The sequence below is a fragment of the Motacilla alba genome, chromosome 3 (genome assembly GCF_015832195.1).
Source record: "Motacilla alba alba isolate MOTALB_02 chromosome 3, Motacilla_alba_V1.0_pri, whole genome shotgun sequence".
In the NCBI taxonomy this organism is placed as follows: domain Eukaryota; kingdom Metazoa; phylum Chordata; class Aves; order Passeriformes; family Motacillidae; genus Motacilla; species Motacilla alba.
The window spans coordinates 52197111-52224633 of NC_052018.1; the positions used below are offsets into that span (position 1 = coordinate 52197111).

Sequence of the window (27523 nt, forward strand, 5' to 3'; positions counted from 1 at the left end):
ATAAACCTTTAGATTAGAGTGTGGACAAGCCAAGAATACTCCATGAAAACAAACAGTCCATAGCAAAAATATTGAAATTACCTTTCAAGGAAATCATTTAACTAATTCCCTGTTAATTGCTGTGTCTGAGGAGCAATTCAGAAAAGACATGGCTCCTGACATTGTGTTGTGTCACACACTGGATCTGTGCAGCAGCAAGTTCAGTATTAAGTTTTGTTAAGGCAATTTGCTGTCTTGCCTGTTTCCATTTTTGATGCTTCTCAATCCCCACTGCAGTCAAGCTATCTATAGAATAATCAATTGAGCGTATAATCAATATATCACCACTTTAATTTCGCAGAGTCATAACTCAGACTCATTTTTTCTATCTAGCTGAGAAGATTTTTTTATCATGGCACCTCTACAGTGAAGGCAGCTTTACAGGCTGGAAAGCACAGGGACTTGCAAATTAGGGACCAGGCCATAAAAAAAATCTGTATTTTGACCTGTGATGTTATGAAACCAGCATCATCTCACTCTGCAGAATTTACTGAGTGTAGTCAGACATTACTTCTTGTGGCAGCACCAAAAATGAATTTGTGGAGAGAAATTACAGTATTTCAATCCTGCTAGTGAATTGGGTTTTAATCTGGCTTTTCTTTCCTTGGTGTAATTGTCATGCATACCCTACTAAATACCTGTTCTGGTATACTAGATAAAATCCCACTGGAAATCTGAACACATGATCTGAGGAAGGGAAAATGTTTAGATCCCTGCATTCTTACACAGAGAGAGCATGAGGCTGAAGGTGGGTTAAGTTCCTGCTGTTAGCTTATGCAAATAAAACCCTCACAGCACACACAGTGCTGTTCAGTAATGACTACAGCCCAGCAGAAATATTCTTACTAATGTGGTGTTCCACAGTCAAATGAATTAAAAATAGAGAGAAGTATCTGAACATACGTAATTTTACTTTTAACTATAAAATGTGCTATTAATGAGCTAATTTCACATGGCACTCTGGATGAGGAAATGACTGTTTTGTCCATGATACAGTAGTAGTACCTCGAGCATCAGCCAAGACCAGGAGATTCACTGGGTCACTCAGTGCTGCAGCTGCCAACACTCCTTGTCACACACAGCTTACAGTCTAAATAATGGAGACAGGCAAAGGATAAAAGGGGAAAGAGAGATATAGGAGTATCTCATCCGAGGTCACACGACTGGTCAGTAAGAGAGCTGAGATTAGAAAAGGGGCCCCCTAGGTCCCCACTCCAGTGCCCTCACCACAAGACCTCACTGCCTATCCCTGCCTGGCTGGCAAAAGCAGCTCCACTTGTTACAGCAGCTTCCTGTGCAGACGTGGTGAGTCTCCATGGAGTCACAAAGCGTGTAATGGGAGTCTCTGCTGATAACAGTGGGGGTTGTTGAATTTCAGAGATGAACTTAAGGAAGTCTTCAAAAGCATTCTGAAATTTGGCTTTAAGAGGCAAAGCAGCATAATTAAAAAATAGCTGATTTGAACAGCTCTATGTATCCCCAATGTCTGATCAGGTTAATTACTTTCACTTTTTTTTTTTTTTTTTCTGAAATCCTTTTAAATTATTTGCATTGCAAAAAACCCCTCTAGTACAAAATGAGAAAAGCACAATTTGATAATCCAGTAATAAGGGTAGACAATTGTTTTAACAATTGTTCAACTGCTTTTCAGGCCTGAAGCTAAGAAGGAAAAGATAGCAATTTGCACATCAGAGAATGACTCACAATATTTTCAAAAACATAGCTGCTAAGTCTTTATTTTAAAAAAACATTCTATTTGTGTGTCATTCTGCATAGTTAATGAAAGCAATAATAGCTATAAAATACACTTGCCCTTCAGCAGAATTTACTCTCACTGTGGTGTTGTCAGGTAATCCTGTAGCCAACTATTACTACATAAACAAATTCAAAGAAATAATAATAAAATAATGCAGTGATGAAGGATTCTTTCTTTGGGAGAGTCTTAAAATGCTGATGTAATTTAGCATGGTCTCATGGCTGTACTGCAGCTGATGGTGGTAAATAACTCCTGCTTCCCCAAAACGACTGCATTGCACCCAGGCTGTGCATCGAGGCATTTCATTCCAGATTAATGCTGATAAATGATTTGGGTGTTGCCTGTTAAGGAAAAAAACAGTGATTGTGGGATACATGGAGTGTAGCTTGAATCTGGTGTGCTTTTGGGACTAACAGTGAATAAGTTCACCTGGGGAAGCAAGCCACGGTCATGAGATTCCTAGCTCAGTTTCTCAGTTTTAACCTCAAGAACTTGAAAATATATACTCCTGTTCTATGAAAAGTAAGTTTCCTGCTTCACTCAAGTGGTTCTTTGCATTTGTTGAAGATGAAAGTGATTCCTGATTTATGAACTCCGGGTGACATAATGGACATAATGTGGTCAGAAAATCTTGGAAGAATAAAAGATTTGAGTGAGAAGGAGAGGGAAGTAATTTCCATCAGCTTAAGTTTCTGGTTGGTTTAGCCTCCAGTGGGAAACTGGATCCAGCAACATCCAGAACACAAAGGCAGACATGAGTCTCTGTACAAAGCTGTAGAGAGGCTAAATACAGATATTTGTGATAATTTCAGGAAGTGAAGATGTGATAGGAAAAAGGATAAACATACTAAAAATTAGTGATGCAGGCACAAAAACAAGAAAATAAAAGCAGTGTTGCAAGTGTAAAAAAGGACGTTGAAGAAGTGTGTAGAATTAATAATTCCAAAACAAGAGAAGCAGTTAAGGAGGATGCATCAAGGTTCTAAGTGCCCTTTAAAATATGACTTGAGATATTGATAAGATCTGTTTGGAAAGATCCATAAATTCTAGAAAAGCATTTTCTCTCCTTAACCCAGATATGGGCAGTAAGTATCATAGGTAGTATGTTTGATATGTTTAAGGAATGTGTAAGATACACAGTTATGTTTTGAAGGTTGTTTCCATAGTGCTAGATAAAAATAATGGCACAGACTGTTTTCAAAATAAATACTGTAACAATTAAACTAGGCACACAGTCATTCTTCCTGATCTAATTAGGATGCTCATAAGAAATTATTCTAGTGCATGCCTTTTTCTAACCTACACTTTCTGTAAAACATACGTGTATCTTCCACCTCACAAGATGAAGCCCAAGAACCCTCCTCAAAAAGTAAGTTCTGCACCCAATGACCCAGTACCATACTGCCAGTTACTTACTACATAAAAAAGAAGGCTTCACATTCCTCAGAGGCTATCAGCATAAGCCCAGAAGAATGAATGTTAATTACTTATCCTAAAAACATTAATTATTTTTAGTAAAAGTAATTTTCAAGAAGTCCCAGGAATCACAGCCCTGGGAAATTAAATCCTCCTATCACATATAAGTATACACACAGATAAATATATGACACAAACAGCACGGACTGCTTTAGCTCTATTGTATTGCTGAAAGTATCTAATCAGTCTTTTAATTCATTACAGAATTGCTTTTGTGACTGTGTGTAGCAATGAGTTCTGCAGTCTGCCTATATGCTGCATAGCCCAGTACTTTCTATTGCTGAAATTTTATGTAAGCTTGTGCTCTTTGATTAAAGGATAGAAAGGAAGGTAAGAGAGAAGGAATTGAGAGAAAACAAGGGTAGAGATTCTTAGGTAGTACTCTGGAAAATTTTACAAATTTGGAAAAGTGTAATTAATTGATGCAATAGCCATCACAACCTCTTTGTTCAGTGTGAATAATTAATAACAATAATAATAAAAACCCCAAAACAATCCCAAATTCGGGCATTACTAGAACAGCAGCAGTCAATTACTTTCATTGTTTGAAACTGTAAGTGTCTCCCCTGGTTCTAAGCTGTGGAACTTTAAAATCAGGCATGAATAAAAGGACTAGCCCTAAACACATCTATTCAAACCAAGCCCTCTAATTTTATTCAACAGAGAAGAAAAGTATTATGGAATTTGCTACAATCCCAAAGATAAGGAAATCTAGGTTCTGGTGGACAACACTGTATAGAGCTTTCCAAAACCAGGGATGTCTCACAAATAATTAATGCCCTGCCAGCTGCTTCTTCATACTTCATTTGCAGAGTTCAAATGTGTGAATCTCTGTGGAGTTTGACTTGGCAGTACATCACAGGGAGAAAAGTCATTTTTCAAGCAACTAGGCTCAGTTCTACACAACTGTGCTCAAACATAAAGAAGTTCTTGTAAACCAAACAGTTTGGTGATAAAAAGGTTTATCTCTGTAGGATAATTTATTTTAACCTGTTATCTTATGCAAATCCAGCAGTGCTGCTATCTTTCTAATATCTTCCGTAAGGCTAGACACGCTCTACAGAGAGTGTAAAATGTGTGGATCTAAAATCACATTTTAAACCAAGAAGGTTTTAGCAACAGACTCATTCTGGATGCAAATCTGACTCGTGGTTTCTCAAAACCTGGGCAACAGCCCAGGACACATCATGCAGCCTGTCAGCAGCAGGGCAGCCTCTTTGGGATCCACACATTCATCCCTGTACGGACTCCTGCTTTGTGCACCCAGGCACCCACCAGCTGTGCAACAGAACCAGCAGCCCTCGCTGACCGCTCCTTCTCTCACCAGCTCTCTTGCAGAATTAAAATCCTATTTTGTCAGATTGTTGGGGCTGGTGGGAGGCTAGGGCAGGCTTTTTGTGAAGATTCTCCCTTAATGTCATTCAAGTATGAGTCTGTGTAAAGGCACGGTGGGAAAGGCCTTAAGTCAGGTCAGGTTATGTTTATCTCAAGCCTGTATTTTTTTCTGTCTACTACTGTATAATTTCGTACTTTTTCAATACGCCTGAGAGAATATATACAGAATATGGCAAAGACTTGTTGCAAAGAGTTGGTTGATATGTTTGTTAAAAAGTGGGAGAGTCCCCTTGGAGGCCGCATACCAGCCAAGGCCAGGGCAAATCCTACAATCCCAGATAAAATGGGGGACCCTGGGAACAGCTGGGCTGGCACATCTGCTCACTCTTCACAGCCAGGACCAGCAGGACCCATGGCTAGGCACAGGCCACTAAACTTCCCATCCTTAGACCATAGGCTAGTAGGGAACAGGCAATTCTGTAACTCCTATTTGCTTCATGCTTCCCCTCAGCTAAGGATGATTATCATTGCCATCCTGAATTCCTGAAGGACCCTTTTCCCCTGCTGCGCTTTAGCACACACATTTCCGAATTAACAGTGGAGCAACGCTCTGGTTCTTGCAATGGTGCTATCTTTCTAGTTTTCACTTGAAGTTCCAAGTACTTAAGTGGTAGACTAAGGAACCCGTGGGTTTCGGGCTGTAAATCCCCCCGGCTAGTTTGGGATTTAGGCCAGCACGGATCCTACATAGACGAAGCAAAGGACGAGAAGCGCTCTTTCTCCACGTGGTTCTGATGTCCTGTTTTATTAGCTGGAAAGGGACATCAGCATCGGAGATCATCCACATGAAAAAAGAGGCCGACATCCAAACCCAAGGGACATTTATACCTGGGGAATGGGAGGCGGGGACAGAAGGTTGCAGCCAGTAAGGAGGAGCGAAGGGAGGAGCCACAAGGGACCGACCACCCCACCAAAGGAACACAAAGGGAACAAACCACGCGAGGGGAAGGGGAGCTCGTTTCATGCAACATAACACCCAGTGCAGAACATCCAAACAACCATTCAGTGCATCACAACAGTAGACCTGTAGAAAATTCTAATGTTTATTCAATCATTAGAAGCTCTACATGGAGTATTTTCAAAGTAAGCTTTGGGATCATAATCCCTAAAGGCTCAACTAAGAAAAGCTATATATATTGTTTAAAAGAAATAATTCCCCTGCATTGTTTTCCTGGAAGGGTAACTATAGTCTGACATTGCACAAATTCATACCCACTGACTTTCACATCTAATTGGGTCTGCAAGAAATACAGCATTTCCAGGTCGAAGAGCCCCCCCAAGCCAGCAGCTGTTGCCAGTTGCTACACAGAGCCTGCAGTGCCTCCACTGCCAGCCTTCAGCCACCCTGTGCGGATTTCTGGGAGGCTCAGCTCCTTCCCAGAGAGCATGTGTACTTCAGGGTCACACAGGAACCAAAAGCTGGACGGGCCACATACAGTGTCCTCAATGCCCTGCACCCTAGGACACGGCAGCTGAGCAGCTGCGCTGCTGAGCTCAAACACAGAGCCAGGCAAACACACAGAGCTGCTCCCTGCATGAGCCTGAGATCATGAGCTCTGACATGCAGACAGCCATGATGTCCCTGACTGTCATCTCCCAACTTGCAGACCTCCTTCTCTCACTCTAGTTAAGTCAAACACCATGTCCTCTCAAGCAGAGCATCTAATTAACCTCTGAGTAACACAAATGGAATGGAAACTGCACAATCCAGGGTAAGGTACTCAGTTGCTGCAGCATCAGTTCCATGACATCTTCCCTATGTGATGATGTAAATGATGATGTCAAGGCCTGGAGATACCATCTTCAAGCAGAGGCACTGGCATACTGGCCAACTCTGGAGCAGAATGTCCATGCATCCCCCTGATCCCCGTCAGTACTTGAAGAAGCAAATCCCGTTTTGGACCTGTGTGGATACTCCTGTTGCTAACAGTTTCAATTACTTTTGTGAATGTCACTCTATTGCCTTGATGTTAGAGCGTGGCTCTCACAGTCGAGTCGATGATGCTCACCAGAATTTTTTTCCTTCGGGGCTGGTTTTTAATCGGGTTCTCACCATTTAGTCAGAGGACATTACTCTGCGGCCGGGCCGCAGGTACCGGCACACGTCGGAGGGAACCTGGGGCCCAGGACAGAGCGGCTCGCGGTGCCGATGCCGGGCGCTGGCGTGCGGGCAGCCTCGCAGTGTTTACGGCTCAATGAGGGGCGCAGCCGAGCAGCTGCGTCAGCGCGGGCGGGGGCGGGCCGGGGCGGGGGAGGCGGGCGTGCCCGGCGGGGCGGCCGCCGCGGGCGGGGGGCGGTGACGCGCGGGGCGGGCCGGGGCGGCTGCGGGGCGCGGCCGGGCGCGCTGCCCCGCGGCACCAGGGGAGGCTGCCCGCGTCCTCCCCGGCATGGGGGTCGGGCTCGGGCCGGCAGCCCGCGGGCGGCGCTGACCGGAGCGGCGCCCGCCGCTGCCGCCGCTCCCTCCCCCGCGCCCGCAGCCCCTCGGCGGGGAGACCGGGCGGCCGCGGTCAGCTCCCGCGGGCGGGCAGGCGGGCAGCGCGGGGTTCGGCGCAGCGGGGCTCGGGACCCGGAAGCAGAAGCGGGGCCGGGAGGCGGCTGGATGGGAAGGAGCGGCGGCGGGCGGCGATGGGGGAGCAGCAGAGCTCGCTGAGCACCCCGCGGGCGGCCGCCGCGCCGCCGAGCCCGGTCGGGGACCCGCGGGAGCCCGGCCCGGACGAGCCGCCTTCGCCGCGAGAGGCGGTCCCGGGCGGCGGGGCGGCCGAGCCGGGGCGAGGCGGAGAGCTGCCGCCGGCCTCCGCCGGCCCGGAGCTGCGAGGAGCCGAAGAGGAGGCGGAGGCGGCGGCCGGGCCGGAGCAGCCGCCGGGCTCGGGGGAGCCGGCGGCCCCGGCGGAGGAGGGGCCGGAGGGAGGCAGCGGCCGCCGCCGCCCCCCCCGGCGGCACGTGTACTGCACCGTCTACTGCGTGGAGAATGACCGGCCGGTGGCGGCCCCCGGCTCCCCCCGCGGCGGCTCGGGCGTGGGGCAGCCCCCCGTGCGGCGCGGGGTGGTGTCGGGCGACGACCCGCTGTCGTCCGGCGGTAGCATCGAGGTGGTGGACTTGTACCTGCTGCCCGAGCCCTTCTCCGGGCTGATCGCGGGCGAGTTCGGGCCGCTGCTGGTGCTGAGCTGTCGGGTGTGCCTGGAGGAGAAGCCCATCAAGCCCCTGTCCTGCTGCAAGAAGGCGGTGTGCGAGGAGTGCCTCCGGCGGTACCTCAGCTCCCAGGTACTTCCCAGCGGGCGCAGCCGGGGTGTGCTGGGGGACTGTGGCCGCAGCGTGCTCGGGGCAGCCCGGCGAGCCGGGCCGGGCCGTGAGGTGCGGAGGGAGAGGGAGCTTTTCCCGTCCCGTACGGAACGCGTTCGGCCGCCACCTGCGTGCGAGCTGCGGATTCAGCGACCGCCCGTTCCCGACGCGCTGCTCCGCGCGGTCGTACGCGGGTAGTCAGGCTGGTCGCTAATGCGTTTTTAGGCTCTTGCCGTCTTTATAAGAATCTTCCCTTTGCAATCTCAAACTCTTGCTGTTACCCGACCGGCGGCACCAGTTTGTTTTTTTTTTAAGAGGCGGCCAAGGAGTGATAAGGAGCGGAGTTTGGGAGCATTGGCAGCCGCCTCCGAAGCGGCTCCTATAGCGGGGGGTTTTGCCTTCTGCCCGCTTTATGTTCGGGCCCTTGGTGCAGCCGCTCGGCCTGCTACTGGCAGGACACATCGCGTTTGGTGTTGCACCAGTTATGCTGGCTTAAAATAGTGTGTGTGTGACTGTTATTGAACAATTGCAGTTAATAAACAATATTGCAGTTAATAAACAATAACTTCTTTGGAGGAAAAAATTTGTAAACACAACTTTTCCATCCTGGGCAGGCAGCTGCTCATCCTGGCAGATAGCTGGCATATAGGGTGCTTACATGTTCATCACTGCTTTGTCAGTCACAATGCTGTTTCAAACCGAAATCTGCAGCTTTATAACTAAGCTCTGTCTTCGCTGATGTTTTCTGTATTTAGTTTAGCACCACTGAATATTTGTGTGTTTCTTCTGCTAGTGTTGTGACACCCTAAACACGAAGAACAATGGGAGAAGTATGGTGTAGATGGGAAAACCAAAATCAACTAAACCCTTTGCTTACCACCTTTATGCTTTTATTCAGCAGAAGCTTTTAGGATGTCCCTGGTGGAAATGTGCTAGTTTGTTGGTGGAATGAATTTTTTCACCTATTTGGGGTTTGGTGCTGTACTGGAGCAGTTTGTGCTCCTGCTGGGCTGTACGTGTAGGGAAGGAGTGGATGATTACAGTTACCCCTGCAATCCATAAATAGTTGACAGGCCTCTTCTGACCAGAGTACATTTCACTGCTTGGAAATTGCACGTGAAGTGCAAGTTGCTCCTCTCTGGACCCTGGTAGCCTATGTAGCATTTGCTGGTGCTGGTAGCATTTGTTTTGGCTAATAGTAAACTCAGTAGCGTTTTTATGATCTTGTTTAGATATGTTTAGATAACAGTGAAGGGCTTTACTTGGGAACTGATGGATTGGATGGTCAGAGTTAATGTTTTGTGTGTTTCCTGTAACACTGAAACTCAGGAACACTTAATAAGCCTTCTTGAGACTTCATGCACAGAATGATTTGATTTGTAGATAAGTGATAGACTGCAAATTCTCACTAAGATTTTAGATTATATTGTCAGTACACATTTGTGCTGCTTTGATATCTGCCGCTGAGGTCATATGTCAGTGTATTGACTTTCATTTAAGCTCGAAATTGACGAGTGTTGTGATGTCAGGGTGATCTTCCCCATGTTCTGCAGGTGCCTGCAGTTTATAGTGATGTAATGGAACTTACATGATCTGGTATCTAAAGCTGTACTGAAGAACTCTTCTGCCTGGTTTAGGCTGAACTCTTGGAGAAGGAAGCCGCAGCTTGGTGGCTGAAATAGCTGTCTGGCCTAGGAAGCAGGTATATGTGCTATGGAGTGGGTTTAGCGTTGGCCAGGTTTTGGATGTGTACGCAGGATGCCCTTCAAGGAAGCCCCTACTATTGCTAAGCACCTGCAAAGCTGGTCCCAGCAGCTGGTGAAAGGTACCCATATGGCACATAGCCATATGGGTACTTAACTGCTGTGCTTTAAAGGTGGGGCAGGGATGCTCATCTTGAGGAGTGAGATTCACAGAGCACATGTTGTTACAGATGCTTTTATGACCAGGCAGAATTTTAGCTGCTTGATAAATTTGTTAGGGAAAAGTGAAACAAAATGCAACAAATAACAGTCCAATGTGTTCTTCCCTTATCTTCCTTTTTGAAAAGGACAAGAATGCGATATTTCTTCAAGAAGAACAAGAAGTGATCTCTCTTTCCTTTGTGCTGTGGAAGGACCCTGTGAGTCATCCTGGGGAGAAAGGCATCTCCGTGTCAGTTATGTTAGAAGAATTTCTGGGAAGGATGAGTGAAAAGCCAGTATAGGTTAGAAATCAAGTTACCTTTCATCCTTGAGACTTTGCATTTTTTCTAGGAAATTAAAAGGAAAATTTATGAGAAGTTCAAAAGGTATAAATGCTGAAAAGCTGGTTTTGTTTGAAAATTTTAGAAGATCTTACTTTTGGCTATGATCAGCCTGATTTAAGAATGTACCTAAAATTGAAAACAAACAAAAAAACAATTGAAAAAAAAAAAGCCAAGCAGCATTGTGAATAGTTTAGATCTGGTTTTCTTGTCAGAGAAATAGTAATCTCTGCCCTGGCTGACTCTACATCTCTGGAGGAGTGGTCTCTCATGCTGAAAATGTAGAATATGTTGGCAGAAGCATAGCACTTAAAATAATTTGTGTAGCCTTTGATGTCTGTGTGTGTTCTCTCACTGAAGAACGCTGTATTCTTCATGATAGCTTCATTGTGATTCCTGAAATAATGTTTAATGGAGTAGCAAAGTAAAAACTCTGTTAATGCACCCTGCTTTCTTCTATGCAAATATAAGAGTATCAGAACTTCTGCCTTCAAGCCCTTTATAGATAAGAAAATCAACCCAAGTTTTAGATATTCTTAAAAGGAATGCCAGATGAAAATACTCCAGCTGCAGAGTTGTTGCTCATCATGCTGGAAAATGAGTGTAGCATCTGAAGGTCCTTAGAGGTCAAGTCCAGTCTTATCACTGGCACCTTGCTGCATAATCCCTTTCAAAGATTTAGTGGCTGGAGCAGAAGCTTAGCAGGCGAGCCTGGAATGCCCAGGCTGATCTGGAGCCTGACTTTGGGAAATCATGTAACGTTACTTCTGCCTCAGTTTAGATATTCCGTCTCACATCCTGATAGTCACGGAGCACTTGGGGCTCTTCGGGGTCTGAATATGACCAGTTGATCTACAATTCACCAAAAAAAAATCTGTGACCATCTTTTTTGACTCAAAGAAATTGATGATGTGGTAATTGATGTATATGGGTAATGGGTTGTGGTGGAAGAGGTTGTGTGGAGCTCAGGATCTGTTGTGGATCCCACAGAGCCTGAGTCAGGTTCCAGCAAGCCCTGTCCCCAGGAATTGATGTAGCCCAGAGCTGTTTGTTATGCTTAATGGGTGAGGTTGAAGGGTGTGATTGTCTGAAAGGCCAGTGTTCTCCCTCCATGGACTCTCAGGTATGTTTTGAGTGAGGTTGGGATCAAAAGTGAGGAAGAACCATTTCCCATTCAGCTGGAAGCTGTGGGTTTCTGCACTCTGTCATCCAGGATACAAACTTGGGATAGGGAAGCAAGAACCAGGACACTTAATCTCACAGGTGTAATATTACATCTGTATCTCCTTCAATTCCTTCACTTCCCATCTTTCTCTTCATTAAACATGGCACCAACCCCAGATTATTTCAGAAACTGTGCATACTGAGGTTTGCTAAAAAAGTGATTCGCTACCTAGCCACTCTGGGCTGCTTGTATTTTTATGTAAGAGGGAGCATTTCACTTTTCCTATAAAATGGCTGCAAAAGTTTTATAGAAACCTCAGTGCCTGCTTTTTCTACATGCAAATAGGGAAACTTGATAATCCAGTTTTGATGCTGTGCTCATTAGTGAGGCTTTATTTTGTAAATCTTGTAACTCTTTTGGAGTAGTCATTCTTATAGTATAAGACTTTGTGTGAGTTAATTTAAACAACATACTGTATTCTTCATCAGATTTTATGGTGCTTTAATTATAGGAACTCTAATGAGATTAGTAGCCATGAGTAAATCAGAAGGGATGGTTGGGGGTGGGGAGGGACTGCACCTGACAGCGTTTTGTGCATGGTTAGCTTTGGTGGGACAACAATCCTTCTTTCCTCTGAGCATGAAATGTGGAGATCATCTTCCCTCTGCTCAGGACCTCAGTCTTTCTCTCTCTGTGACCTGAGATTTTTTTTTGACCCCTCTCCTTTCTGTGCATTATTTCCTTGTGAAAGAGCTGGAGAAAAAAAAGCTGCTGACTGTTACAGTCAGGATTTTTGTGGGGAATGTGATTATAAACCTGCATAGTGAAGAGGAAAATTGAAGAGCAGTCTGCATCACATAAAACTAGTACTGGCTTGGAGCTGGAGGGTCTTGACACCTGTGTCTCGTCAGGTGTCTGATGGTATCATATAAATGATACATCTTCAAAGCTGTAGTCTGCTGATGAAAACCAGCCAGCAGAAATGTAGGCACCAAGTGCTGAATCATCTGATGGTTAATGAGCTGCTTGTGCCCTGAGTCAAACCAGAGCTCAGAAAGGCCACTGTCATTCAGTGCAGAAGCAGCTCTGTGTTTGCAAGGGTAATTAATCTAAAACCTTGCTCTAACACCAGCTACCGAGTTGCTGGGATGGCTGCACATTGCCTACCAGGAGGTGATGGCAGGGTATGCAACCATCCCTCCAGCTGACATTGCAAGAATGCGGACGGTTCCAAAGGAGGAAGAGAAGTGCAGGAGGAGAAAAGAACCTGCTGGTTTACAGGCTTTCTAAGCCAAATAAGCAGCCTCAGCCACTGTAAGCAGGTTATGTTCCCAAGGAGAAGAAGGCAGATAGATTTGGTCTTCAAATGCAAGCAGCCTATAGCTGCAGGAGCACCTAAACTACTGCTCTGACTTTTCCAGCAAGCAGCTTCTGAAAGTCTGTTGTGTTCTCCTGATGTGTTGTATACAGTACCTGTGTCAAAATGCTGCTGCATGGGCAGATGTCACTGTTCAGGGTGATACTCAGGTACCTCTAAGATTGTGAGAGTTAGTCTCAAGTTGACAAAATACATGGCAGACTTTAAGTCCATCTTGAATGCTTGGTGAATCCAGTTTGTGCCAAAACTTAAGTTTGGAACAGTTTACAAAATCCAGCATTGATGAAAATGCTTTGAAATTAGTTTTAAAGAAAACTAGTTTTGAGCAATGTTCTTGAATGATAATACTGCCAGTTTTCCCACTGTGTGTAGGCCTAGGTACCCTGTCAGCATAGGAGCACTGCACGTGGTATGTTTGTTCCCTGTGCAGGAGTAGCTTCAAGCTTACTACGTGGCTAGCTATGACTGCCTCTTGTTTGGATAAGTCTTTGGCTGACAGGTGTAGAGCTGGAATTGTGGCTGTTGTTTCTTAGCCACGCTGTTATGAAGTGAAGTGGAAGAGAGTGGCTGTTCCTACAGCCACATTTTTAGTAAAACTCTGGGATCTAAGATACTGAGAATAGAAAAGATGGTGTCACGTTTAAACAGTTGCAGGAAGGGTTTTGCTGATGTAGAAAGGCCTGAGTTCCTGAGGGGAGGATAAATGGCATCATGAAGTTGTTGATGTTGGTAGCGAGTGGTAAGGGTAAATGGTGGGTGCTACGGTGATACCATGAGTTGGCTGATGTTGACAGTAAAGTTGATTGAGGTGTGAAGTTTTCCTATGAATGGGAAATTGCAGTGGGAGATGGAGAACCAGTTTTGTTTTAGTTGGGGCTGAGACCTAATTATGAAAACGTTATTTCTATGAAGCAGAAGCAGTTATTTCTATGAAGCAGAAGCCCTCCTTGTCAGCTGTCTCTCACAGCCAGTGTGTTGCACCTCGCTGGTCTGTGGGTGGTGCTGGCTTTGGGGACCGCAGACAGGCTGAGCCATCAGGAGATCATCTGCTGCAAGCCCTCTCTCCCAATGCTCCACCAGCTGTTCACAGGAGCTCCCAGGCACAGGTATGGAATCAGTCCAGGGAATGTGAAATTAAATGAGTTGAAAACTGAACTGTTGGTGTTTAGTTGCCCAAAAAAAAAAGAAATGAAGGAGTTAAATGAGGGTTGGGAAGGCCTTCAGCTCACCTCTGCCCCATAACTGCTTCTCCACTCAGAGCAACTGTTCTTCCAACTGCTCTGGGGCCTCTTGGCCCTTCATTCCTCTTTTCTTCTTATACAAATATCTTGCTTCCTGCTGTCTAAACCAGCCAGGCTCGAGGAAAGTATGTATTTTAAATGGCCAGGATGTCAGTACATTGTCAAAATGATTAAGAGGTGTAAGGGATGTAATTTCTTTAAAAGAATTCAAACTGGAGACTTCCCCCTGAAGAAGTACATTACTTACCCACCTAGGTTGATCTGTCTTTCTGTATGCTTTATCTGCTTTTTTCTCTTGCTCCTTTTTTTAAAGTACTTTCTTGATGAGTTATATTTTGAAAGTAAAGTCCTTGTCTATAAGATTTTGTTAGCCAAATACTACTTTTTCTATACTAGAAAAAGTGACAAATTTACCTTGTCATGAAAAGGCTATTTAACTTTTGAGTACATTTTAAAGTACTTGAAAAATTTTTGGTAAGGCAAAGAAATTCATTTTTCTTGGAAGTTAAAAATTAGGGTGAAAAATTCAAGACTTTACTCAGAAGAAAATTTTATGGATTTCAGTGCGGAAGGTCAGAAGTTTAACAGTAGTTTAGACCAGATTTGGAATTAAACCTGAAATGGCTTAGATTCCATGTTCAAGTCCACATTTACCTTAGATGCTGCCTCACTGCTTCAATTTGAGATTGATGTATATTTTCACTGACAGCTTTGTTGAGATGTGCTGTTGCTCTCATTACTTATTTAATTGTGAGAAAGGCTGTGCAGTTTCTAGATTAGAAGTCCATGAAAAGGTAAAGAAATTTCCCAGTCTATCACACTTCCATTTCCCTACGATCTTGCTAAGTAGACCGCAGAGCACTCATTTTCCCTAGAGATGTTTTTATTAAATACAGCACAAACACAATATGAGATTTTGTACTGGAAAATAGAAGGGGCAAAGTTTTATTTTCTCAAGCTTAGTCATCCTTATGTCGTTGTGTATTGTTTTCTACCATTAACATGATATGGATGGCAACAAAGCTCTCTGGTTTACTTGGTTTGGCTTCCTGATCTTGTAGGAATGGTGGTATATCAGCCTGGGGATGTGGGATGGGCATCTGAGTGACTCTGTCCCTTTAGTTTGTAGGAAAGGGAAGTCCTATCCAAAGTGTTTCAGCTGTGACGTGGCTCTGTGGGGTTGCTCACACAATACAAGGAAGGAAGAAAAGGGAGAAGAAGATTGCTGGGATGGGAAGGGCATCGTGATCGTGTAGGAATTGGTTTGCTCCAGAAGGTGGACTTGCTCAGGGTAAGCTTTCATAAAACAAAAGGGAATTGTGAAGGCTGGTGGCCTCCATGTAGGGTGGATCCTTGGCCTCTATTTAAAGCTGCAGTTGTTCTGGTAAATGGTGGCCAGAAAGTGAAATGGGACTTGCTCTCTTCTGGTTTCCTGTTGGATGGAGGTAGGCAGGAAATAAATCTAGCCCTAAAAAAGAAAAAAAAATAGTAAGGATTCTAAACACAGTTTAAAGTATAGAACTTCCAGGAAAATAATGGGTTAGTGTTTTACTGAGCTGCTGGAAGACAGTGCTTTTTTACATGCATGTGCAGTTCAGTTGTGCAATAGCTTGGAAACTGTTTAGTTAACTTTATGGCATGCAGGTTAAAAATGGGAAAGCATGTGCAACTTTGGACTTTTTTGGAATGGATGGATCTGCAGAAGAGCAATGATAGCCCACAGTATTTAGATGCCTAGTGTTGCATACCAACTAAAAAATGTATGTGTTAGAATGGTTTTTTCTGATGAACAGATCTATATGGAGGTTAGAAAAGGAGTTGTGAAACACTGGAGTTCAGTCTAAGTGTTGTTTCTGTTAGACATTTATGCATATTGACATACACAGGTGCACCTACACCTCAAAGTGGCCGAAGTGAAATACAGTTTAAAATCTGGATATTTCAAAGTATGCACATGTCTGGTGGTCCCCATTTGTCTTACATAAGGGAAGTGGAAATCAAGCAGACTCAGAAATTTTCACTCATTTGTATAATGGAAAGTAAATCAGCCTTGCTTTTGTTGTATTTATCAGTAACATTTAAAGAGTAATTTTCAAGCTTCTGAAGATATCAATTCTTTCAAGACATTATTTGGAGTTCTTATTTTAAATTATTAGCATCTTCCCAGTCAGTAAGATATAAATCTTCCTTACAGTGAGTTGCAGCTGTTACTGATGGACATCGCTGAGTGCTTTTATCTCAGCAAAGTAGGTATTTCATGTCAAGGCTTGATTTGTTGTTCTTTCAGTGAAAGCAACTCATCAAATCCTACCTGAATTATCCCAGAGTGTAATGCTTCATGAGAACCTCACCCAAGCCATGACAGGTAGTCAGACAAGGCCAGGCTATCACTTCTGGTAAATTAAGGATGTAAAATGAATTCTGGATCTCATTCTTTTTTCTCCCCATGTCAAGAAAAGAGAACTTGTCTAAAGCTGATGGTATCCAGTGATTTTAGCTAGCAGTGCGTATTTGTGCATCATTTGATCCATCATCAGAAAAAAAGATCTTGTTTAAAAAGTAACTTTTCACAGTAATTTTTTACTTATTTATTCTTACCTAGTTTCTGATTGTGTTATGCACAATATACAAATGTTTATTTCACCGCGAGGTGGTACTGAGTAAAGTGCTAAGCTGAGCAGTTTGTTTTGGCAACTGTGGCAGCTGTCAAACCAAAACATTTGAAAATGACATGTTCACAGAGGTGGCAGATGGGGGCCTTCATTTGAGCTCGATGAAATCAAGACTGCAGTTTGGTCCTTTTGCTGCATCATTTCCTCTTTCACAATCCAGACGGAAGTTACAGCTTATCCAGTGCCTGAAGGTGCATCTGCACCCACAGCTCTTGGACAGGCAGGGTCCAAGGAGTTACTCAAGCTGCTCACAGCTCTGAGGTGCCCAGTCAAGCCCAGGCTGGTACCCACTGGTCCTGTCTCCACTGCCTGTGGCATCATTACATATGAGCTTTCAACTAGCTGAATTCTAAAGCATCCTCATGTGTTTTGTAACACAGATTATTCTGAAGATAGTTTTACAAGTGAAGTTTTTCATGTGAATATTGTTGCAAATGAGGAACCTCTCTCCTGATCTTGCTTGTTTCAACAGCTTTAGTTTGCTTCAGCCAAGTATGTTTGTTATTTTCTTGAGAGAATTTTTTTTCTGCACCACAGAGCTCTCAAAGGAAATCTCTTGTTGTTCCTAATCCGTTTGAATAACAAGTGAAAAGATGCAGAATTTAAAATTACAGAAGAATTTGGGGGTTTTATTGTATAGGTTATTTTGTGTTTTGTTGAGGTTTTTTTTTGGTGGATGGGGATAGGGTCATTAGGTTTTTTGGTGTTTTGTTTTGTTTGGGTTTTTTTTCTGCAGAAATACAAAATGCTCATTGGTATTGACTGTGATATTTAAAATGCACAACAGAGCAAGGTATGGCACTGTCATGGAAGAATGGTATGCATAATTAGATTTTGATAGTGAAGGTTCTTTTGAACTTTGTCACAGTCTCTTGGTATAAGTTAAAAAAACTAACATTTCTGTTGGAGAAGACAACCAAAATAATGACTATTTCAGCATATTCTTTTCCACTCTAATTGATTTTTTTATGTTTCTGTACGTGTACTGCTTTTGACCTATAAAAATTTTGAGCCCCTTTTTAAAATCTCGATTTTTAGAAAAGTTCTAGCCTGTGCACTGGGCTGTGACTACAGCTTTCACAGGCTAGAAGCATGTTTTTTAGTGAGCAGCTTTGAGATGCTTGGAGAAAGGAGAAGAGAGCAGGAGAAGAGTGCCATGCCATTGCATCAGTAATGAGCTGGCACCAGATGATAAGTTTTATGATACTAGCTTATCATTTTGGTTCTGTATCGAGTTTCCATGTAGGAGAATTTTATCTATCCTTATGGTGAAAAGGAGCAAGGAAGAGGTCTTTGAATATTTCTATTTTTTAAGTATGAGCTTGTCCAGGTGTTGGAATGTTAGTAGGAGACAGCAGATCTGGGTGAATGATGGCAGATGATGTAAACAGCTGATAATGATGAAACCATTAAAAACCTGAATGAAATTTGAGGCTCTAGTAGAGAGAGGAGAGCAATGAGGCACTTGTATCTGGTGAGGCGTCATTTGGAGTCTTGGGTGTAGTTGGTTGATGCTGGCCAGATGCCAGACACCTGCCAAAGCCTCTCTGTCTCTCCTCTGCAGCTGGACAGGAGAGAATGCTTGGGGTTGAGATGAGGACAGAGAGAGATCACTCATCAAATACCATCATGGGAAAAACAGAATCAAATTATAGATAATAATTAAATTTTATTGCTAACAAAATCAGAGCAGGATAATAAGTAAAATAAACCCTTAAAATGCCATCTCCCCACCCCTCCCTCCTTCGCAGCTCTCCCTCCTACCCCAGGGAGCTAGGAGACAGGAAATGGGGATTATGGTCAGTTCATCGCATCAGGAGTTTCTCCCTCTGCTCAGGGAGAGGAGCTCTTCCCCTGCTGCACCGTAGGCTCCCTCCACAGGAGACAGTTTTCTGCAAACGTCTCCAGCCTGAGTCCATCTCACAGGCAACAATCCTCCTCAGAGTGCTGCAGCATGGGTCACACTTCCACAGGGTGCAGTCCCCCAAGGACTTGCTACTGCAGCACAGGCCCCTCTCTCCATGGGTCTCCACCAGGTCACAGCCTCCTCTCAGGCATCCACCTGCTCCAGCGTGGATCTCCTCCGTGGGCTGCAGGTGGATTTCTGCATCGCTGTGGAGCTCCATGGGCTGCAGGGGCACAGCCTGACTCACCATGGTCTGCAACCCAGGCTGCAGAGAAATCCCAGCTCTGGTGCCTGGAGCACCTCCTGCCCCTCCTTCTGCACTGACCGTGGTGTCGCTGTTCCTCCCACATATTCTCACTCTGCTCTTCTCTGGCCACAATTGCTGCACAACAACTTATTTTTCTCTTGTTTAAATCTGTTACCCAGAGGTGTTACCACCATTTCTGATGGGCCCAGCCTTGGCAAGTGTCACATCCGTCTTTAGAGCCACCAGGGACTGGCTCTGCTGGACATGGAGGAAGCTTCTGGCAGCTTCTTACAGAGGCCACTCTAGTAATACCTCCCCCCCAACACTACCCCCCACAAACCAGGTGATGTAAACCAAATAAATCAGGTTTAAGAAAAATGGAACCAAGGAGTACTGCAAGGAGAAAAGAACTGTTGTGCAGATGCAGAACTCTTTACTTGAGCATAAGCAGAACTGGGAGAAGAATTAACTGTTCTGTCTAAATGCAAGAGGTTGTAATTTGGGTAGGCGCTTGTCAAGAATTTTTGGCACAACACAAAACTCTAAAAATTGCAATGAATTACTCGAAACCAGTGTGGGCCTCTATTGGAGAGAGAGATTTGGGAGCATCTTTCCAGTCTCTGAAATTGGGAAGAAAGGTGCAGTATCAGAGCAGTTTGCAAAGCCAGCACCTTCAGTACTCTCAGAAGAAGGCTTTCTATGTGGCCCCACTGTGTGCTGAATTGGCCCCGTTAGATGGTAAGGCTGCCTGTGCTTCTCAGTGCACTTTGATGAGAAGCTGGAGTCCAATGAGGTAGAAGAGTTTTATTGTCTGGGGTTACTTTTTTCTTGACCATTGAAAACAGTAAAATACTTAGTAATGCTCAATGGGTACCTGCTTGCAGCACGCTTCAAACAGTGATCTGTATCTGGCATTGTTTTGTTTGTATGGAAGGTAAAGTCAAGCATGTCACGTGGGTTTTAGGAGAAATAGCTCTCAAATAAATTTCAAACCTGAGTTTTTGATCAAGATACTTTCTGATTAGACTGTTCTGGCTGAATCAGAGCAATTTTCAAGCAGTTCCTTCCCTCTGCTGGCAGAGGGGAGACTGCATTGGTGTTACCCGAGTTGACCTAGGCTATAGAGGATGCCTTTGTGAAATAACTCTCCAAGGGAATGCAGGCAGGCTGTTGTATAAAGAAACTTGTGAGAGAGCATTCGGCAAAGACCAGTGATTGTTTTCATTTCCACTGATTGCTTTTACATTAAAACAATGAACACAACAGATGGCTAAGGTGGAGGAGCTATGTAGCATTGAAAAACAATCTCTGAAATCATGTGATTTGGGGTGGGGTCTGTTTTGAAAACGGCTTTTTTTTTGTGAAACTAACTGTTACCACCTGGGCAAATTTGCTGTAAATTACTGGAAGGAAGTAGCTGGTTGTTGAATGTCCTTGTCTGTTAGTTAGCTGTGTGCTTCAGTTGACGGCTGCAGCATTATCATTCTGGATTTGTCTCCTGATATCTCACTCTAAGTCCTTGCTTTCTCTTTTTCTCTTTTTTTTTTTCCCCTTCTAGTTTTATATACTGGTATCTATCAAGTTTCGTGGAAAGATTTTGGCATTCTTAGAGTACTTATCTCGGGTGCCAGGTAGTCCTTTGGAAGCTCAGGGTGCTTGCAAGGTGGTTTATTGGGGATTATGGTGATGTCCGTCCTGGCTGCGTGCCTGAGCTGGTGTACATAGGGAGGACTTTGCTGCTCAGATGCAATAAACATTGAGTTTCTGTACTTGTCATGAAATACATCTGCAAACTGTCTAGATGAACTTGTTGAAGCTGTTGTGCTCTTTATAGCTGCTTTATGTAGAGGCTATATCCACAGGGAAAATCAATAAATATTGCATAGAGTTAGAGGCTTGGTAGCCGTGCATACATGCCTTATGTTTTTAATTTTCTGTATATGTTGCACCCATGCAACATGAAAGATTTTTTTTTTTAATTCAGTTCTTGTTAAGTTAGGTTTATATGAGACTAAACTGGTCTCCTGCAGGATTATATCACTTCATGTCTCAGAGTTCACCAGTGAAGTCTGTCTGGAAAGACAAATTTAATGGAAGCACTGATAGATGCAAATTTTGGCTCTGCAATCAGTATGAGCACCAGTTGGATCACAACAAGCCTACTTCTGGATTTGAACAAACCTTGCACAAACAAGAAAACTGACATATGCTGACACCAACAGGTGTTGAAACATTGAAAATATTTCTGAGTTGTATAGTTATAATGGATTTCTTCATATACGTAAGCCGTGGTGAAAAAAACTGATGGGAACTCTCTCTGGAATATATCAGATACTGGTATATCTTGTGTAATGACCTATTGAAACACCTGAAAAATGCAATGCTACTGTCCAAGTAATAAGATGGATGAAAAGAAGTAAATGGCAGGCTGGTACATATTTTGAGTGGGTTATAAAACCTTTATTTATGGCAGGAAGTTGAGCTTCTTCAAAAGATATATGCTTATCTAGTGAGTGCTGTTAAGATCCTGGAGAGTGACCTCTGTTCTCACCAGCTTCCAACTTTTGCTCTCTTTCCTCTTCCCTTTCCTGGATAAGTTTCCTTTCCCCTGTCAGGAGTTTTTTGAAATGCAGTTTCCTTTTCACAGCAATCCTTTTGCATACAGTTTTTGTAGTAGCACTCTGAAAAGGTTTACAGAATTGAAAACAAACTTGGTCACATTATAGCTAGTTCATCAATGACATTCAAGTGAAAATTACTCAATTGTGAACTTTTCTTATTTCTGTTGTCTTGAAGTGTTTGTCTTGTTTAATTGACCAGGAGAGAGACTTCCTTGCAGGAGGATCTTCATAACTATATGTCACATCCTTAAGTCTGATGAAAGCTTTAGAGCAGGTAGTGGATTTCCCTGAGAGCTGTCCATGTTCAAAGTAGTGGATGGTCGTGGGAAGTGTTGTTCCTTGTGGCTTGCAGAAGTTCTGGGCTAGCCTCTGTTACTCTGTTACTCAACTGTGATTCCAGTGCGCTGGTTTTGAAGACAGAGTTAATAGCTTTGTGCTTCTATTATACAAGTAGTTTTGGTTGCAAAGTGGAACGATTGTGAAATTTGGAAGTATAAAAGCATGTAGTAGTTATCTTATTCGTGTACTGGTTTTTACCAAAGGTTTTGGAAGGCACCCTCCCATCTCCTTGAAGTAGCAGGAGAGATAGATTTTGTTCTCCCTTTTCTTACCTGTCAAACTCTATAAGTAGAAGCGAATGGAATAACCATGAGATTGAGACTTCAAGATCCAGTCATTTCTGAAGCAGTAGAGTTCCTGTGTGTGATGTCACAGGAGACAGGTTTACTCCAATTGCAGCTTTAATGTTTCAGTTAAACCTGTATTATACTGTGTTAGATGGACTAAGAGGTGTTTTGATGCCCTGTAGGTGTCCAAATGTCCTTGTGCAGGAATAACTAATACAGCTGGGCAGGTAGGGCTGCACTAATGAGACCAGAACATAAAAGGGCATTTTTTAGTAACAGAGATGCTCTTATTATCCAACTTACAGAACACATCACATGGCATCAAGAAATTTAGTGTTGTTTTGGCATACTGTTGCTTTCACTACTTATTCACAGTTTAGGAATTTTTTCTGCCGGGTAAAGGTTTTAGAGAAATTATCTGCATATTTTATGCCTTGGGTTGTATAACAGATAAATTAGTTGTGCTAATACTACATTATGCAAGCCCAAGCAAACAAGTAATTGCTCCTAGATTTCTAGGGCTTTTTAAACTGGAAAAACAGAATTAGGAGAGCAGTTCAGTCATACTTGTCCTATGGTGACCACAGTGAAAAATCCTTGGAATCATGCCTAATTGTGGATCCAATTCAAACTACTTTAAAAACAAGTTTTGCCGTAACTCTTTGGGAAAAACATGTTGCTTTTTGGTATTGTTTCATGTGAAACTAGCTGCAAACTTGTAAAATTCCCAACTTTTTTTTTCCCCCCCACAAAAACTGTAAATTTGGGGAACTGGTACCTGATGGTTGAAATTTCCTTGAACCTGTGAACAGTGTATTGAATTACACTGATTATGGTAATAATATGAATATGATGATAATTAAACTCTCGTACTAAAGTTAAATTACAGTTCATCTAATGAAAGTGGAAAGATATACATTTTGCATAACTTCCTTTGTCCTTTCATGTTCTCTTTTGGATTTCTGTGTTTGAACTCCTGCTGTTAGGTCCTCTCTGCTCTCTGAATTTGCACACCATCTCCTCTTGTGGACTTTTTTTTGTTGTTTTTTGTTCCACTTTTCTGGTTACATCTTAAGCAGTTTCTGTGGGTTGGCCTGAAGGTTGGCAGGTTTTCTTTGCTGTATTGCACTCAGATTTACAGTTTAGTGGGTCTTTCCAAGGTCTCTTAAAAGTACTTCTGTTGTGTGATAGTACTGCATATATGCAGTTTGTCTAGTCTCATGTAGGATGTGAATCCAAGATCTCCCATCCTAAGATATTTGTCTGCTGTCATAGCTAAGGAGGAAAATCATGTAAAGTCACTTGAGAATTCACCAAGTATATTTTTAATTTACTAAAATTATCATTTTTGCATCACAGGTGCAATTTATTGTCTGCTGTTAGAATTGAAGAGTCTTAACACAGACTTCTAGATTTTCTTGTTCCTTCCAAATGGAAATGTTCCATCCTGCTTGAATCTATAGGGGAAATCCAAGTGAACAGTTAGTTTGAAGAATTCTGAGCATGAACTTTGGAGAAACTCTCTGACTTGGTTGCTCCTGTGGTTGAAAAAACAAACCAACAAAATAAACAAAAAAACCACCAACCAAAAAAAAAAAACCCAAAAAAAAAGAGGAAAGAGCCCCACTCAACCCTTACCCCAAAAAATCACATTTAGGCTATTTCACTGAAAATCTTTGGTATTTACAGGATGTCTGTCTTCGTATTTACAAATGCTGTACACAGGGAATGAAATATTTAACTGCAGTTTTTCATCATGTATTAGCTGCAGATTTTTTCATTAGGTGGCTTAACTCACTAATTCTTACAGCATTGAGGTGTCCCAGTCCTATGTGACTTAAACTACATGCACTTCTTGTCCAGTTTTGGACCCCTGTGATATGCTGTGGTGGATTAAATTGCATGGGATAGGGCTCCTTGTTTCTGGATGCTGTGCCACAGCATGGTCCCTGAGGGCAGCCTGCATTCCAGTGGACATCTAGGAAGGCTTCTGATGCAGGGGATGAAGGCTGACTGTCTGGCTTGCTGAGGGATGAGACCAGTGTGGTGTGTGGGAATCCTGGTGCAGAGACCAGAAGGAGATGCAGGGAGCAGAGGCAGCAGAGCAGGACAGAGGAGAGGCTGGGTGCTTGCAGGCTGCAGGGCTCTGCTTGCTCCCTTCATTTGCTCTGCCTGGGATGTGATCTCTCCTGGCACATCTCTTCCTAGCAGCTGATCAGCATGAGGTAATGGCCTGCTACTCTTAGTAGCTATTCCCTTTGATCAAGGGTTATGGTTTTTTTCCTTTGTATGTGATGGATTGATTTCCACCTTGCTGACAAAAGTGTGTGGAAGCATAGAAATGTTTTTGAGGAATAGCAGATTATTACAACTTTCAGGAGCAATGAGAGTCTAGGAGCAATGAGATGAGAGACAATAATGTAATAGTGAAGGTAGAAGAACTGTGTTGTCAGTTTTTCCCCTTCCTGGTACTATTAGAGCCCTCCAGGATGATCCCAGCTAAGTCCCTGGGGATTTCTCACAGATGACCACTTAGTGCAGTGTCTCAGTTTGAACTCACCTTTGGCGCTCAAAATCTCTAGGAGCTGTGCTTTGAGGTCAGTCAAGCCTGGTGTTAGGAAAAATACATTCTTACTTGCAAGACATTTATATTCTATTATGAGAAATGAATAATTTTCTTTAGAGGTTTGGTATGCAGAAATTGCTGAAGGGGCACATTAAAAATACTTTCATGATTTGTTTTATCTTTCTTTGTGTAGACTTGCTAGCCTGTTCTTTCTTACTGATTACAGTTTTGCAAATGAGAAATCAAATGAAATTGTAACTTGCGATTTTAAGCGTAACGGTTTGTACTTTAGAGACGCAAAATGTTGCAAGTGTATGGAAATTAGCGCTAGTGTGGGGTTTCACTTTTTTTCCTAATTTTAATAATGTTTATTGCTTTCTTCTGTTACATAGTTTTGTCATACTTCCTAATCTGTTTTAAGTTCTTTATCGTGCAAAATTTGCATAATTATTCTGTATATGAAAACATGATATGTAAGTGATCATTTGGGGAAATCATTGATCAGTTAAAAGGCTCAGGTACTTTTCTATTCCCCTTGAACTATATGTGAGTGTTTTCTTCAGTCTTCTATAATTCTTACCATAGTTACATTAAAATATTTTACTAGACAGGTATTTCAGTACAGGTTGAGAGAAGACTCCAAAGACCCCATTATTTAAAATGGCTTTATAATTAGGTTACCCTATGCATAATAATATGAATATTACTGATTATTACTTTAGTCACAAATACAAATATTCCTGCCTTTATTTTGCACAGAAAGCCAGTGTGCTTTGGGGCAGCAGTTTTCTGCATAGCAACAACAGCAGCTTTTAGTGGCAGCTTCTGCTGTTTGATGCTGGCTAAAAAGAGATTTTACAAGTGCAGAGTCATCACTGGATGAAAATGTGGAGCAACTGGAACAGTTCAGAGGTGAGCTAGCCTGTATGTGTATTATTAAAGTCAGGAAAAGTAGGTGGATTCAGAAGATTTTGAAGGCTAGACTTTTTTTCTGGCATGGATGTCAGGCAAGAGGATGTTACTTTCCAGGGGAAAACTGCAGGAGAGAGAAGATGCAAGTTATGGGAAAGGCGGGATTTCCTAGGAAAGGCTGATTTGGGTCCCTCTTCTTTCTTTTTCCTGAATTTTCTGTTCTTCCCTTCTTCCTCTCCCCAAACAAGCTATCAAAGCTGCAACTTCTTTCCCCTTTCGGCGGTGAATCACTGCTGCTACCCAGACCTCTAGAAAAGCTTGTTTTGGTGGTAAATGGTGGTCAATGATTGCTTAACCATAGGGAATAATCACAGTGGGCAGATCTAGAATAATTACTGGGTTATTTTTCTAAAAAACAATAGTTCTTATCCCATTAAAAATCTGAAACAAAACTAGTCTTTTGGCTAGACAGGTCAGTGTTTGACATCATGTGGGGTGTTTCTATTTCAATGAAAATATCACTGAAATGTAAATCAGATAGTTTTGAAAAGTTTTCTACCTCTTGCTAACAATCATTCTGTTTATCTGCTTGTCTGTCTGCTTATCTCTTTGTCACAAAATCTGTTGGTCCTTTCTTTTTGGTCTGGCAAAATCTGGAGTTGAGATGTATGTCCTTGTGTACAAACCCTCTTGTGTTCTGTTACTGTGCTTTGTAACTTCTACTCCTGTGCTGCTTCAGTTTCTACTGAGTAGCTTTTCTCCCACTGAGGATTATATAAATTCTTCGGAAATAATTAATGAAACTAGAATTTCCTCAACTGGTATTGAATTCAATTACTACTAGAGTCTGTGGCTTCAGAAGTGGAGATGCATATAGTTGACTTAATACCTTCTTCACCTCACTTTACCTGCCCATCTCCTTGTCCCCAGTCCTTTCTGGTAGTGGTTTAAAAACTGTTACCTTCTGGTACTGCAGAAATGCTTCTGTAAAAATTCAGTATGACAAACCAGTTTCTGCAGCCCCACAAAAGTTTAATGCTGGCAGAAGTAGAGTATCCAGGTGTCTAACAACCTGTTCATAATTTTTTAAACCTTTGTACTCAATAATCCTTGATTATTCTGTTTTTGGGTTTTGGTTTATTGCAGGGGGTGATGTTGAGACAAGTTTGAGTTTTACTTTTGTTTGTAAAGAGGTAGGCAGTACCTACAGAACTGCCTAATAAGAAGTAGTGGTTTTATTCTGATTGTAAGGAGTTTCTCCTACCACAACTATTTTTAACTTGGGGTCTCCAAAGGTAAGATATTTACTGTTGGAATAGAAAAATGAAACATATTTAATAAAAACATTTTGCAGTGTATGTCAAGTGAATGAGATGTTCTGTTCACAGTATATCTTTTAATAATCATTGTTTTATTTTGATGGTCAGCTGCTTCATAATGTTTTGTAGCATATGTGACAGTTGTTGGTAGAGTTCCTCCTTGATTCTTGGTCCAAAGTTGCTGAGGTTACCTACTAACTTTAGTTGTTTCATTACAAGTCATGTATTTCTTCATCTTGAAAAACCTACTTACTTCATAACAATTCCTCTTGCTCTGGCTCTGCAGATAAGACTCTTGTATCCTTCAGGGAGACAGTAGAGAGGAGAGCAAGAATTGTGCCTACAGAAGTAGAAAGCGTGATGACCATCTGGAGGGCTGTGGTGTGGGTGTTAGGGCAGATGCTGGGCTGTGAGACCTGAAGCTCAGTGAAAGATTTTCGTGCATGTTGCTGAGCATTTTAAGTACTTGTGCAAAATGAGAAAATATACTTTAGCACTCATAAACCTAATAATCACCTAGCTATAACTAGATACAGGCTGCTTTCTGAAGAACAGAAATTGTGGCACCTGTGCAGAAAACACTGCTGCTTAGGCTTGCATGGAGGCAGTGATCAAGTGCATTCCTTCAACCCTAGTGCTGTAGTTGCCATTCAGCTTTTATTTTTTACTGAGAGGAGCTG

General features: G+C 42.9%; 1 protein-coding gene across 1 annotated transcript in view; it reads left to right on the top strand.

Moving 5' to 3' along the window:
• The first annotated feature begins 6973 nt into the window (after positions 1 to 6973).
• RNF217 (ring finger protein 217) overlaps positions 6974 to 27523 on the top strand; it is a 54314-nt gene continuing 33764 nt past the window's right edge. Inside the window, exon 1 of the mRNA XM_038131487.1 lies at positions 6974 to 7927. Coding sequence (XP_037987415.1) covers positions 7292 to 7927 — 636 coding nt within the window. The 5' untranslated portion in view covers positions 6974 to 7291. The remainder of the gene's footprint in view (positions 7928 to 27523) is intronic.